Source organism: Dendrobates tinctorius, unplaced genomic scaffold (genome assembly GCF_039654945.1).
Source record: "Dendrobates tinctorius isolate UK_male_01 unplaced genomic scaffold, ASM3965494v1 ptg000166l, whole genome shotgun sequence".
NCBI lineage: Eukaryota > Metazoa > Chordata > Amphibia > Anura > Dendrobatidae > Dendrobates > Dendrobates tinctorius.
The window spans coordinates 13,400,829-13,415,144 of NW_027361833.1; the positions used below are offsets into that span (position 1 = coordinate 13,400,829).

General features: G+C 42.0%; 1 protein-coding gene across 1 annotated transcript in view; it reads right to left on the reverse strand.

The window, feature by feature from the left end:
* CFAP47 (cilia and flagella associated protein 47) overlaps positions 1–14,316 on the reverse strand; it is a 926,770-nt gene that overhangs the window by 32,837 nt on the left and 879,617 nt on the right. Inside the window, exon 64 of the mRNA XM_073550693.1 lies at positions 6,801–6,969. Within this exon, the coding sequence (XP_073406794.1) occupies positions 6,801–6,969 (169 nt within the window). The remainder of the gene's footprint in view (positions 1–6,800; positions 6,970–14,316) is intronic.

Here is a 14,316-nt window from a genome sequence, read left to right on the forward strand (position 1 = left end):
CAGTCTTTCGGTCCAGCGGTTCTTTCAGAAACCCCAGATCCTCAAAGGGTAGGGAGGTTTTCCTGGCGACTTTTGATATCGCTACGTCGATTTTGGGAGCTCTATCCCAGGATGAGGATGCCTCTTCCTCAAAGGGATACCTCCTCTTCAGAGAATTAGATATCTGGGACTTTTTCTCTGGTTTTTCCCATTCGCGTTTTATGAGCTCTTCTATTTGCTCATTAATAGGGAAGGTCTTACGCTTTTTCTTTTGTAGTCCACTGAACATAAGTTCTTGGGCTGTCTTTTTTGCTCGCTCCTCTATCAGACCCATGGTAGATCTGATTGCTTTAATAAGTTCATCCGTAGATTCTACTGGGAACGTATCTTCCCCATCTGAGCTACTATCTGAATAGTGCGTTTTATCTGAGTCCTCCTCTGATCCTGTATAGTCTTCTTGAGAGACCCCTGAGGGGCTGGATCTATCCCTAGTTTTCCTATCTGCATCCGCAGTTTGCAATGCACTTACTGACTTACAAACCTCGGTTTGAATTAGGGACCTCAGACTATCCGAAAATGAGGGAGTCTCCTCCGCTATAGTTTGTTAATACACTCCTGGCATAACTTTTTATTCCAGGCTGTTCCCACGGGACTTTTGCATAAAGCACATTCTTTATTCTTAGATTTTCCCCTACTTTTCCTAGGGACTTCCTATACTCCACCCCGCCAGTGTATGTAAGAGAGGGAGGAGAAGGAAGAGAGGAGACAAGAGAAAGAGAACAGACATTAGAGTACTGGACTTTCTCGTAGTTCACTCACCACTCGGACGCTTTCATAAAACGGGTACCGGATCTGGAGGCTGACTGGTCTTCTCACTGTCTCCCAAGGAGACTAGGGACCCCTCCTTCTTGCGTTGACGATCCGCCCGTGCGCTGCCCGAGCGGCTTCCACTGCTGCTGCGGCGTGTCTGGCTCTTTTCGTGTGAGCGTGACCGCCTTGCTTCCTGGCGTGGTTGTATATGCTCTGGTGAGGGGCTCTCCATCCTGCCGTATATGTCTGCTGCTATCTTGTGCTGAGAGCAGTCACACCCTACCATATAATGGTGTAGTGACGCCTGCCGCTACTGGTTTAAATAGCAGCCCCCAGCTTCCAGGTGCTTAGCAGGAGCCACTTAATGAGAGCAGTCACCTTCCGCCTAAGAGGGAAGGTTATTCCCCCTTTTTTTTTTTTTTTTTCTAATTGGACCGCCTGGTCCCCGCGCCCTGCTTGCGCCCTGTGTGTGCGCGCGCGCGCCACCGCCTGTGCCCGCGCGTCCCCAGTAACTGCGCACACCCTCCTGTGTCTCTGCTGAGCGCGCCAGTACTACTTCCGGGTCGCCGCTTACCACTTCCGGTTTAGCGTCGGCTTCCTCCCAGCAAGGCCCCGCCATGCGTGCTCCCATGCGCGCATCCTTGCCGCCCCGGTGTGCTCAGCGGCGCGATCCCGGGTTGCCCGGTGAGCGCCTGGGCCCTATACCGGCCATCTGCTCCCTCTTACCTGAGGAGAAGAGGATGGGCGACCACTATACCACCAACGCATCCACCAGGTAAACCTTCCCCTGAATCTTGCAGGGACTGGCGTCGGGTCTCAACAGGGTGGGTACACCAACGTGGCACCCCCGAGGAGCAATATCTTCGCCCAGACACTGATGTGTCGCATGGGCTGCATGGCCACCGTACGTCGACAGGGAGGGAACACGAAAAGTGGCCTCCGTGGACGTTTTACGGGGTATTTTTACCTCTTGGAGGGTACACCACCTGTGGCCTCCAAGGTATCCAGCTTCACCCGGGCATCTGCCCCATGGGCTGTGGCCATGCACTCGCTCAGGGGGGACATAGGAATATATGACCCCCGAGGCGACTACCGGTACCTGGTATCAGGTGTAGCAGACCGGCGCCTGCTATTTGATCACCCGATCCAGGCCCAGGCATCCTCTTCTTTCTTCCATCAAGAGGTTTTCATCTTGAGGGTTTCCCATCGAGGACAGGAAACCAACTGATGCGGAGAGAGGAGCCGCCCCTTTTATCTTGAAGGTTTCCTGTCCTCGCTGGGCGGATCCCCTCTCTCGTGGTGCCGTCATGTAGAATGGAAAAAAATCTGTCAATAAGTGAAAAAGTTGCACAACTACAGTAATGTATATCAGACATGCTAAGCTCCTTTCAGGAATAAACTGCATACTTCAAAACATTGATGAGTGTTAATTGAATGTCTGCTGATTTTGGCTTACAGATACTGATGTCAAATACTGACCAAATACTGACCGTGTGATCATGTCTTAAAGGAGATTTATCAGATGGAATACATAACAATTCTGTCCTTATTTATGCAAAAAAAAAACCCTGTCTTTTATGACCTGCACCAGTTTTATGATGTGCTTTAGACAGTTTCTGTGACAAGAAGTCGTGGAAAATTAGCAAAATTTGTGATGCACAAAGTACGTTAACTAATAGGTGGTGTAAACCAAGAATAGATGGTCTTAAAATTAGATTTTAAATAGACAATATTAAAACTAGACTTATCAAACAGCATGAGCCCCTATGAAAAATATGGCACATTTTAAGAATTACAAGTCTGGATAAGCACTAAAAATTAGACAACATTCTTAATTATGACTCATTGTATCAGTTTTGCACAAATTAAACATTATCTTTGTGTATTTTTAGAGTAAATGTTGTAATTATTATTTACACCTTGAGCATTGATATTATTAATATTTTTAATGCCCTTGTACTATTTCCTTATTTATTTTACTCATTTATATAGCGCCATTAATTCCACAGCGCTTTACTGACATTATTCTGGTATTCCATTAAAAATCCAACTAGAGGGAAAAAAAAAAATTCTCCTTCTTCCTCTAAAGTGTTGTGATAGTACAAAATGTTAATGACAGCAGCATCGCTCACATTTCACAAATTAACATGACCGTGTGATAAACAAACATCTTCATGCGACAAAAGAAGTGATGAAGAAAGCTAGTGAGAAGTCCTGTGTTAGAAAAGACCTTGGGGATGTGAGTTCTCATGTACACATAAATAAAATGTGTAATAATGCATTTTCTCCGGCAGATGTTGATGGATATCAGACTTAGGCTTATACAGCGAAGATATCTAAAATGTCTAAAAAATGAAGCAGTAAATCTCATCGAAAAATGTACCTAGCCTTGCATTGACCTCATCATATGTAGTTGTTCATAAAATATTGTTCACATTATGTTTTATGGAAGGCAAAATGCTGTGTTTCATGTTGAGAAACCCATTTGGTATACACAGGAGGACTGATCTGATCCACTGTAGGTTTTCTTGTTCTACTGTGGCTTTTATTCGAGAAACAATCCCATCAAATATTAGCCAATAAATGGAAATGTATCTAAAACTGGCCAAAAACTGTGTGCCACAATTACTGCAGACAACTATAATGAGAAACTCTACTTTCTTCAGACTTCAATGGCCAGTATGTTCAGATATGTTCTATGAGTTGGAAATTCAACTTCAGCCATATCAAGTATTTTATTATTGTGTTTATCCACAAATCATATACTGTTAAAATACTTTACTATGGGTGGCTTTAGTCTGATAAAAAAAGTGTGCTATTCTGTTTCAAGCCAACATGAAATTTTCTGCAATTCTGATGATCTGTAAATATTAATAATAGGATCGTAAGCTGCCTGTGGTCTGAGTTACTATAGGAATGGGGATAATAATTATAATAACTATGTACTGTAGTATATATTAGTGGAAAACAAAGCTAACCTCAGGATGACCTAGCAAGACTGACTGTAAGCCATCAATATAGGAGCTGTAACAGTTCACACAAAAGGTTCTCACTCTTCTTTATAGACACAGATACAAGCAAGACCTTTGTGTTCTTTTAAATTGCATCTTTCTTTTTCGTACCGTATTTACCATACTTTACTGCATATTTATCTATGAAGCTGTCATTTCCAATAATCTTTCATGTCACTAACTAAGCTTAAAACTAAACAGACCTCCATTTCTAAATTAGAAAGCAGATAACTAAGTTGGCATGCCAAAAGTGGAATGCATTTAAGTGTTGGCATAAAGACCACCAAGGAACTTTTTATTGACCTAAAGTAAGTAACACTTCTTTCTAAAGACAAAGTTGTGGCATCAGCTTTGTTTATGATGACTTTTTATGTGAACATGTTGAACATTTTTCATTAGGTGAAAGCTTCTAGGTTTGTTGTAGTAACAAGAAAATCTCATTCTCTGATACAGACTAAAACAAAGCTTTCAGGCCCCGCTTCAGGTAATCTACAGGTCTCTTCCTATAGATATGCAGATGGCAGGACTTGTCAATCATATGTCATGGTGCGGGGAAGAGTCTGATCTCTGACTATGGTCCCCAACCCTCCTCTAGGTATAATTTCTCTGAAACACCAGAATATTTAAAAGAATAATATACAATCATGCAATCATGTAGCCAAGCAGTAATTCATGTTGCTACCAATTTTGGCAGCATAAAATGCCTGATAGATTTGTTATGAAGGGGTAGGCATGTCTTAAGCCTCAAGTCTGCAGTCACTCTATGTGGCTGAAGACTTCTGAATTCTCACCTTGTGCATTTCATACTGTAAGGATTCTCCAGAACCGGCACAGGGAGCACAGGCACATCACCTTAGGTATGTGAGTTGCATACATATAGTCATGTGCCGACTAGATGGGCGCAGTCTCACTCAATATAAGTGCATTGAGCGAGGCAGGAAACAGTTTAGTTGGAATCTGTCCGAAGTGTGAATATTGCATACTTGCGGTCACATTGTCAGAGTAGTGGACTGCACTGTATCGTTCCTGCCCTTGAAGACAACAATTGTGTTATGTAAATGTTCTTATGCCTTTGTACACATATATTGTGTCATGTGAAGTGTGAACTATATCCTACATTTTTTAGCGTGTATTGTAATAGACTGTGACATGGCAAGGTATAAAGTACACAGTAACATATAGTTAGGTTTTAGGACATAAGGTAGTGACCATAGGGTAAGATAGACTTTGGAAAGCATTATGTGTAATATGTTTAATGTATGTATGTAATAATATGTTTCATGATGTTTTTGAAGGAGATCTGTTAGCTGCAAACGTAGGGACAGACGTAGTTAAAGTTCAGGACTAGCCCATAATGGGAGAAGCAAAATGGGACTGCTTGGTGATAGGTAGTCAGATAGGGAAGTTATTCAACCAAGGTCAAGTTCAAGTTGCAGTGGGCTGTTAGTGGAAGTATGGATCTATTGTTTGGGGCAGAGGGAGGTCTTACTGGGATCCCTTGTGGACATTCCTGCAACATTTGGCGCTCAAGGCTGGATACAGACACTACGAACAGTGCCTTATCCTCTGGCGTACAGATGAAGATGGATGTGGAGCAGTGTGAAGGGAATGTAACGGATCCCGGGTGTACTGCAGAACTGGATGGGAAATCCCTTAGGCTGACAGAGCCAGTAAACGTAGGGATAGTCAAGGAGGAGTGGATAGTAATGCAGAAACTGTGCTGCATTAGGGAAACAAGAAATGAGAAGTGTTGTGCCCAATACTGCGTGCTACAATCTGATAAACTTGAACTGTCCAGTAAACTTCTGTGTGTTGAAACGAATTGGGTATCCCCTGAGTTATGTGCAGCGGCTCCAGAAGATGAAGGTCTGGAGACAGCGAAGGTCTGCAGCCGAAAAGTGAATATTTTACACCTAACAACTGACAGCACATTTAGACGGGCACACGATTTTCCTGTTATGTGCAGGGGGTTATGGAGCAGCAGCTAGTCCACAACTACCCTTCTCCATGCACAGTGCACAATGTGAGGATTCACAAGTCTGCAGTCATACAGAGTGACTGCATTGAGAGACTGCAAACTTGTAATGTAAGACTGGACAGCTCCTTTTATGATTGCTGGCAGATTTGATATGTTCTGAATCTAAAGTGCCCCGATTACCATGAAAAGATATTTATTATGCTCAAAAGTCTCTCCCGACCACAAAATGTAATAAACGGACGAAAGGAAAGTGGTTACACAATTAAAGTAAACACAATATATTCACCTATTTTGAGCACTCCCTTACTCCAATACCCTTCCTTGGCCACAACTCCCCAGCACTTTATGCAGGTCTACTGGCACTAGGAACCCAGACATGTGTGTAGTACCAGTGAGCTGTCATGGCATAAAGTGTCAGGTGAAAGCATGGCAAATATGGGTTCAATGTGTTTTGTTTATTTTTAACCACTTCCTGGTCACCAAAAGAATCCAGCAAATGAAGGTCAGTTGATGACCACAGTGCTGGATTCATGCAAATTGAATGTGATTTCATAGAATCATAGAATGTTAGAGTTGGAAGGGACCTGCAGGATCATCGTGTCCAACCCCCTGCTCAATGCAGGATTCACTAAACCATCTCAGACAGATGTCTGTCCAGCCTCTGTTTGAAGACTTCCATTGAATGAGAACTCAACATCTCTCATGGCAGTCTGTTTCACTCAATGATCAGCCACACTGTCAAAAAGTTTTTTTCTAAGATTTAATCTGTTTCTTCTCCCTTTTAGTTTCATTCCATTGCTTCTCGTGTTTCCATGTGCAAATGAGAATAATGATGATCCTTCTACACTGCGACATCCCCTCGGATATTTGTACAAAGCTATTAACTCTCTTCTTAGCCTTCTTTTTGCAAGCTAAACATTCCCAGATCCTTTAACCATTCCTGGTCGATTTGTTATGGATCAATTTGCACCTCTCTGCTGATAAGCTGACGAACAAAGCAACCTTTTTGAAACAAAACTTACTCGCACTACTAGCGTAGCTCTGTGCTTCTTGCTGTACATTGTAGGTGTAAAACCAACCGTAATCAATGTCCCTGCAGTTCCAAAGGGAAGCAGTTCTCCAGATTGTGGTGATACACAAAACTCCACATCACTTCCTTTTATAAAGCATGCACTGAATGGCTCAGGATACCTTGTGAAAGTAAGAAAACATATTTAGCTGCAATAAGATTTTACTTTACAGCAAATTAACATTTACAAAGATGTGAAGACACTTCATATTGAATTGAAAATGAAAAACAATCAGATTTTGTAGACGCAATATTAACAATACATAATGATAGAAACATTTTTCACGGAAGCATTTCTGTCTACCGCACTGATTAAAGGAATAGAAATGTCAGCAGCAAACTACAGTCCAATCCGTCACTATGGTTTGGCCTCAAATGCCATTACACCTGTGTCACACAGCATTGTGCGCCCTGGGAAATAAGGAAAGGTCGTACTCCTTAAATTGTCAGTGTTACAAAGACTGATAGAAGTGGTTTACTCTTGTTATATATCTCCTGAACAATTTATTGCAACTCTTATTTTTAACCGTTTCTTTAAAAACTGGCACATTTTACTTAAAAGGATATGGTGCTGTACCACACATACACAGTATTCTATATGTTCTGGAATAACCAAATAGTTAATGCATATCTCCAGTTTAGTGGGATATTTTTTTTTTCCTTGCTTCAGAAAAATATAACAGTAAATGAAAAAAGGCAGGTGCAATGACATTGCAGTGAAAACTGATTGCAGCTCAGAAGTAATCAGACAAATCACCATTCATGCAGGAATATTATTTTATTCTTATATGGTATGACACACATTCATTTTTGTCCTGGTAGGCTGTCAGAGCAGGCAGCTCTATGCTTTGTCATTTTTCTAACCACTTACCTTTACAAGGATTTGCACCAGAATTCAGACTAACCAGTGCACATAATAGTGTAATCGAGCATGAGCTGATTAAATACCTAAAGACTCACGTTTCTACATAGCTGTGAAGCCATTCCCTCACAGTGCTCAGCTTGCACGTACAAACTAATGTCAATACAAAGCCTCAAGCTAAATCCTAGCCAACTCAAGACATATTTTTACATGCTAAGGTTGAGACACATCAAGAAAAGAGATGAGCAAATAAATCTGAGTGGAATTAAATTATACTCAATTATTACAAAAATCCACATTTGCCAAAATGCAGATTCTTTGCAATTCACTGATGGCCACCCTTTTTCTGAACTGTAAAAGGTCAAAATTTAAAAAAACTCATAATCGCCTTACTGTTCACCTTTCAGGCCTCTCTATGTCACATGTCTGGTCCTCACTGAATGTTCATGCTGAAATGCCTGGGTCTCTCATGCTGGGCCTGTATCTCTGACTTTTTGATGAGATCTGTGCAAGAACTTAAAAGGTCAGGACTAGTGATGAGCGAACGAGCTCGTATATGATGTTATTAAAGCATGCTCAATTGCTAATTTAGTGACTCCGGCATGCTTAAAAAATATGTTTGAGTCCCCACGGCTGCATGTCTAACAAACATACAATCCCTGCCTGTGTTGCAGCTGTTGCAAGACATGCAGCTGTGGGGTTTCGAACATATTTTTCGAGCACGCCGAAGTCATCACCTTATCCGAGCATGTTCGCTCATCACTAGTCAGGACGTAATGGTCCTGGTGTGAGCTATGACCTTGGGAACAAATTGACAGGAACTCTCCTGGGCTTCCTAAAGGTCAGAAATACCAGCCCAAAGTGAGAGGTCACAGGATTTCAGCGCAAGAAGTGGTGATCTGAAGATACGGTGAGGGCCGGACAGGTGATTGTGAGGAACTGAGGAGCCAAAGAGGTAGCCAGTGAGGTAAATATGTCTTTTATTTTTAACATCTTATGTTTATAATGCTTTGATACTTTGCGGTCTCATGGGACACCAGATCATAATGAGGGACATTCATTTCATGGAGAACAACTTTAAACAGTCAAATTAGAATTTTGTCTGATCCGCTCATCTGTAATCAATACTAAACCCAATGCTGTGTTATGATAGTGTAGCAACTCACTCGTGAAAATATGTAACATGCTAAAAACTGCAAATGACCCTTCCGGTTTCAGTACAAAATAGAGATCTTAACCTTGCAGTCCCTAGAGGTTCCTGCATGAGCTGAGATATCGCTAACCACAAACCGGAGGACAGAGCAAAGTGCAAATTACCTTCAAAAGGGAAAGTGTGCTGAAGTGGCAAAAGATCCAAGAGTGAGTAAAACAAACCACAAAATAAAGAATTAAGTTTATACTGTTTGAGAATATGCCACCTATTTCCTAAAAAGAAACAGAAGATAGGTGCAGGAAAAGAACATAAAGATCAAAGAGTTAAACACTACCTGGTTTGTAGAGGGCAATTTCTGCATAAACAATTATTGAGCTGCATTGATTGCTAGACCGCCGTTGACCCAATGTTATGACTGCACAAGCACCTGGATAGTGTACAAACCAGGGGGACAAAAACCTCAACCTGACAGATCCCTGTTCAGACTGGTAAAAGTCCTACTCTGACTCTACTGGTTCCTGTACAGACTAGATATCTTGAATACGCAGTTCCTAATGGTGCCTTGGGGTCCAGACCTAACCAAAGACTAGGAGAAAGCAACAATGGCCTAAACTGCCTAAAAGGCAAACAAATTGCTTCAGGCTCCTCTTAACCCCTTCACGACCCATGACGCCTACGTAGGCATCATGAAAAGTTGTGCCCAAACGACCTATGACGCCTATGTGGGCATCATGCTATAAATAGCCCCCCTGCGGGTCGGGTGACCGGGGTCACCGAAAGGTCACCTGACCCGCACACAGAGGACACTCTACGGTGGCTTAGCCCCCACGTGCCTACGATCGCTCTGATTGGCTGATAAAAGTGAAACAGCCTATCAGAGCGATTTGTAATATTTCACCAATGAAATTTGGTGAAATATTACAATCCAGCCATGGCCGATGCTGCAATAGCATCAGACATGGCTGGACACCGACAACCGACTCCCCCCACACCGACTGGTGGGGTCGATTGGCCCCCCGCCACCGATGGACGGCGGCGATCGGTCGCCACTGTCATCATCTGCTCCCCCTCCCCTTCCTATTGCTCCCTCGAACCTTCCGATCCCCCCTGGGACCTCCGATGGTGCTCCCGGTGTCCCGCCGTGGCTCCCGGCGTCCCGCTGTCCGGATCATGGGCGCCGCCATCTTGGAAAATGGCGGGCGCATGCGCAGTGCGCCTGCCATTGTCCAAGATGGCGGCGCTCATGAATTTGCCGGCTGCCCGTTCATTCACCCGTGATACACTCTCACAGTGATCAAAATGAAAAAAAAAGTAAGAACACCTCCCTTTTATCACCCCCATAGCCAGGCGCAAATAATAAAATAAAAAAATATTTTTTTTTCCATTTAGGGTTCAAACTAGGGTTAGGGTTGGAATTAGGGTTAGGGCTGGAATTAGGGTTAGGGGTGGGTTGGGATTAGGGTTAGGCTTGTAGTTAGGGTTAGAGTTGGGATTAGGGTTAGGGGTGTGTTGGCGTTAGGGTTGTGGTTAGGGTTATTATCAGGGTTGGGTTAGGTTTAGGGGTGTGTTGGGGTTAGAGTTGGAGTTAGAATTGAGGGGTTTCCACTGTTTAGGCACATTACGGGGTCTCCAAACGCGACATGGCGCCACGATTTATTCCAGCCTATTTTGCGTTCAAAATGTCAAACAGCGCTCTCTCCATTTCGAGCCCCGACGTGTGCCCAAACAGTGGTTTACCCCCACATATGGGGTATCAGCGTACTCAGGAAAAATTGCACAACTTTGAGGGTCTAATTTCTCCTGTTACCCTTGGGAAAATAAAAAATTAGGGGCTTAAAAAATGATTTTTGTGAAAAAAATGATTTTTTTATTTTCACGGCTCTGAGTTATAAACTTCGGTGAAGCACTTGGGGGTTCAAAGTGCTCATCACACATCTAGATAAGTTCCTTGGGGGGGTCTAGTTTCCCAAATGGGGTCACTTGTGGGGGGGTTTCCACTGTTTAGGCACATCAGAGGCTCTGCAAACGTAACATGACGCCCGCATACCATTCCATCAAGTCAGTATTTCAAAACTACTACTACTTCCCTTCCGAGCCCCGACGTGTGCCCAAACAGTGGTCCCTCCCCACATATTGGGTACCAGCGTACTCAGGACAAACTGGACAACTACTTTTGGGGTCCAATTTCTCCTGTTACCATTGTGAAAATAAAAAATTGTGGGCTAAAAAATCATTTTTTGAGGAAAAAAAAAAGATTTTTTATTTTCACGGTTCTGCGTTATAAACTTCTGTGAAGCACTTGGGGGTTCAAAGTGCTCACCACACATCTAGATAAGTTCCTTGGGTGGTCTAGTTTCCAAAATGGGGTCACTTGTGGGGGGTTTTCACTGTTTAGGCACATCAGAGGCTCTGCAAATGTAACATGATGCCCGCAGACCATTCCATCAAGTCGGTATTTCAAAACGTCACTACTTCCCTTCCAAGCCCCGACGTGTGCCCAAACAGTGGTCCCTCCCCACATATTGGGCACCAGCGTACTCAGGACAAACTGGATAACTACTTTTGGAGTCCAATTTCTCCTGTTACTATTGTGAAAATAAAAAATAGCGGGCTAAAAAATCATTTTTTGAGGAAAAAAAAATATTTTTATTTTCACAGCTCTGCGTTATACACTTCTGTAAAGCACCTGGGGTTCAAAGTGCTCATTATGCATCTAGATAACTTCCTTAGGGGGTCTATTTTCCAAAATGGGGTGATTTGTGGGGGAGCTCCAAAGTGTAGGCAGACAGGGCCTCTCCAAACACGACATGGTGTCCGCTAACGATTGGAGCTAATTTTCCATTCAAAAAGTCAAATGGCGCTCCTTCCCTTCTGAGCCCTGCCGTGCGCCCAAACAGTGGTTCTCCCCACATATGGGGTGCCAGTGTACTCAGGACAAACTGAACAGCAACTTTAGGGGTCCAATTTATCCTGTTACCCTTGTGAAAATAAAAAATAGCGGGCTAAAAAAATCATTTTTGAGGAAAAAAAATGAATTTTTATTTTCATGGCTCTGCGTTTATAAACTTCTGTGAAGCACTTGGGGGTTGAAAGTGCTCACTACACATCTAGATAAGCTCTTTGGGTGGTCTAGTTTCCAAAATGTGGTCACTTGTGGGGGAGCTCCAATGTTTAAGTACACAGGGGCTCTCCAAACACGACATGGTGTCCACTAACGATTGGAGCTAATTTTCCATTCAAAAAGTCAAATGGTGCTCCTTCCCTTCGGGACCCTGCCATGTGCCCAAACAGTGGTTTATGACCACATATGAGGTATCCGTGCACTCAGGAGAAATTGCCCAACAAATTTTAGGATCCATTTTATCCCATTGCCCATGTGAAAATGAAAAAACTAAGGGTTAAAAGAAAATTTTTGTGAAAAAAAGTCCTTTTTTTTACGGATCAATTTGTGAAGCACCTGGCTGTTCAAAGTGCTCACTATGCATCTAGATAAGTTCCTTGGAAGGTCTAGTTTCGAACACGGGGTCACTTGTGGGGGAGCTCCAATGTTTAGGTGCACAGGGACTCTCCAAACGCGACATGGCAACCGCTAAATATTCCAGCATATTTTCCATTCAAAAAGTCAAATGGCGCTCCTTCCCTTCTGAGCCCTGCCGTGCGCACAAACAGTGGTTTATGACCACATATGAGGTATCGGTGTACTCAGAAGAAATTGCCCAACAAATTTTAGGATCCATTTTATCCTGTTGCCCATGTGAAAATGAAATAATTGATGCTAAAAGAAAATGTTTGGGGAAAAATTAAAATGTTCATTTTTTCCTTCCACATTGCTTTAGTTGCTGTGGAGCACCTGAAGGGTTAATAATCTTCTTGAATGTAGTTTTGAGTAGCTTGAGTAGCTTGAGGGGTGCAGTTTTTAGAATGGTGTCAATTTTGGATATTTTCTGCCATATAGACCCCTCAAAGTGACTTCAAATGTGAGGTGGTCCCTAAAAAAAATAGTTTTGTAAATTTTGTTGTGAAAATGAGAAATCGCTGGTCAACTTTTAACCCTTATAACTTCCCAACAAAAAAAAATTTGTTTCCAAAATTGTGCTGATGTAAAGAAGACATGTGGGAAATGTTATTTATTAACTATTTTGTGTCACATACCTCTCTGGTTTAACGGAATAAAAATTCAAAATGTGAAAATTGCGAAATTTTCAAAATTTTCGCCAAATTTCCATTTTTTTCACAAATAAATGCAAACATTATCGACCTAAGTTTACCACTAACATGAAGCCCAATATGTCATGAAAAAACAGTCTCAGAATCGCTAGGATCCGTTGAAGCGTTCCTGAGTTATTACCTCATAAAGGGACACTGGTCAATATTGCCAAAAATGGCCAGGTCATTAAGGTCAAAATAGGCTGGGTCATGAAGGGGTTAAAGAACCAGAGAGCAGAGCAGAGTGTGAAATATTTACAAGAAGAGAAGCCTGCTGAACAAAGGAAAGATCCCAGAGTGAGAAAGTAAATAAGGAAATACCAAAGAATACAGCAAGTGCTGTTAACAGATACTGTATACTGATTACTTCCTAATGATAAACAAAAGATAGGTGCAAAGTATAGCAAAGAGACAGCAAATTGAAAATCCTTAGCTGAAATCTCACAGACTGGCTGCAAACATCAATAGAATGTCGAAACATCCAAATTAATCTATCACCAGCAGGAAACACCAGAAGGGGGACAGAATATAAAGCTACACCCAATGTGATAGAATGACAAATGAAAACACCTATGTTAAACTAAGCAGACTGCACCCAGAAAAGAAGAACCCAAACACTCAGAGAAAAGATATGCCTTCTGTGACTAGGTAGGAACAACCACAGAACACAAATTCAAGGGATTGAATCCAGGAGCAAAGGTGTCATAATACTGCAGATCATGGAGACACAGGTGTCAGATTGTCAGATATGGTGATTTATCACTGATGATCTATACCTATTCTTAGAAAATCCCTTTTGCAGGCTTTCTTGGATATTTTAGGACCTCTAAAAGTAAGATATTTGAAGGTGTAAAACAGATGAATACATTTTAGTTTAAACAGTTTTTAAAACACCTCATTACTCATTAGTAAAAAATTACTTTTTAAAAATAGCTGAAATACTTTCACATTATTGCTGATATACTGTAGTATAAGGTACCATAAAAGTGGTATGGAATGCTGTAAATATGCTATTAAAGACCAACACTGTTTGTGTTGCATTTTTACATTAGAATTACAAACCACAAAGAATGGAACGAGGATTGATTTTGATAACTAAACAACCATTTTGTATAACAGGATTTCTTCCTCCATGTAATTGCTCCTTTTGACCTCAAACAACTTTTCACTGCTAAGCACAAAAATCCAGACGCAATGAAAACTAAATAAATACAGTCATATTTAATGTTCTAATCAAATTCTAATCCT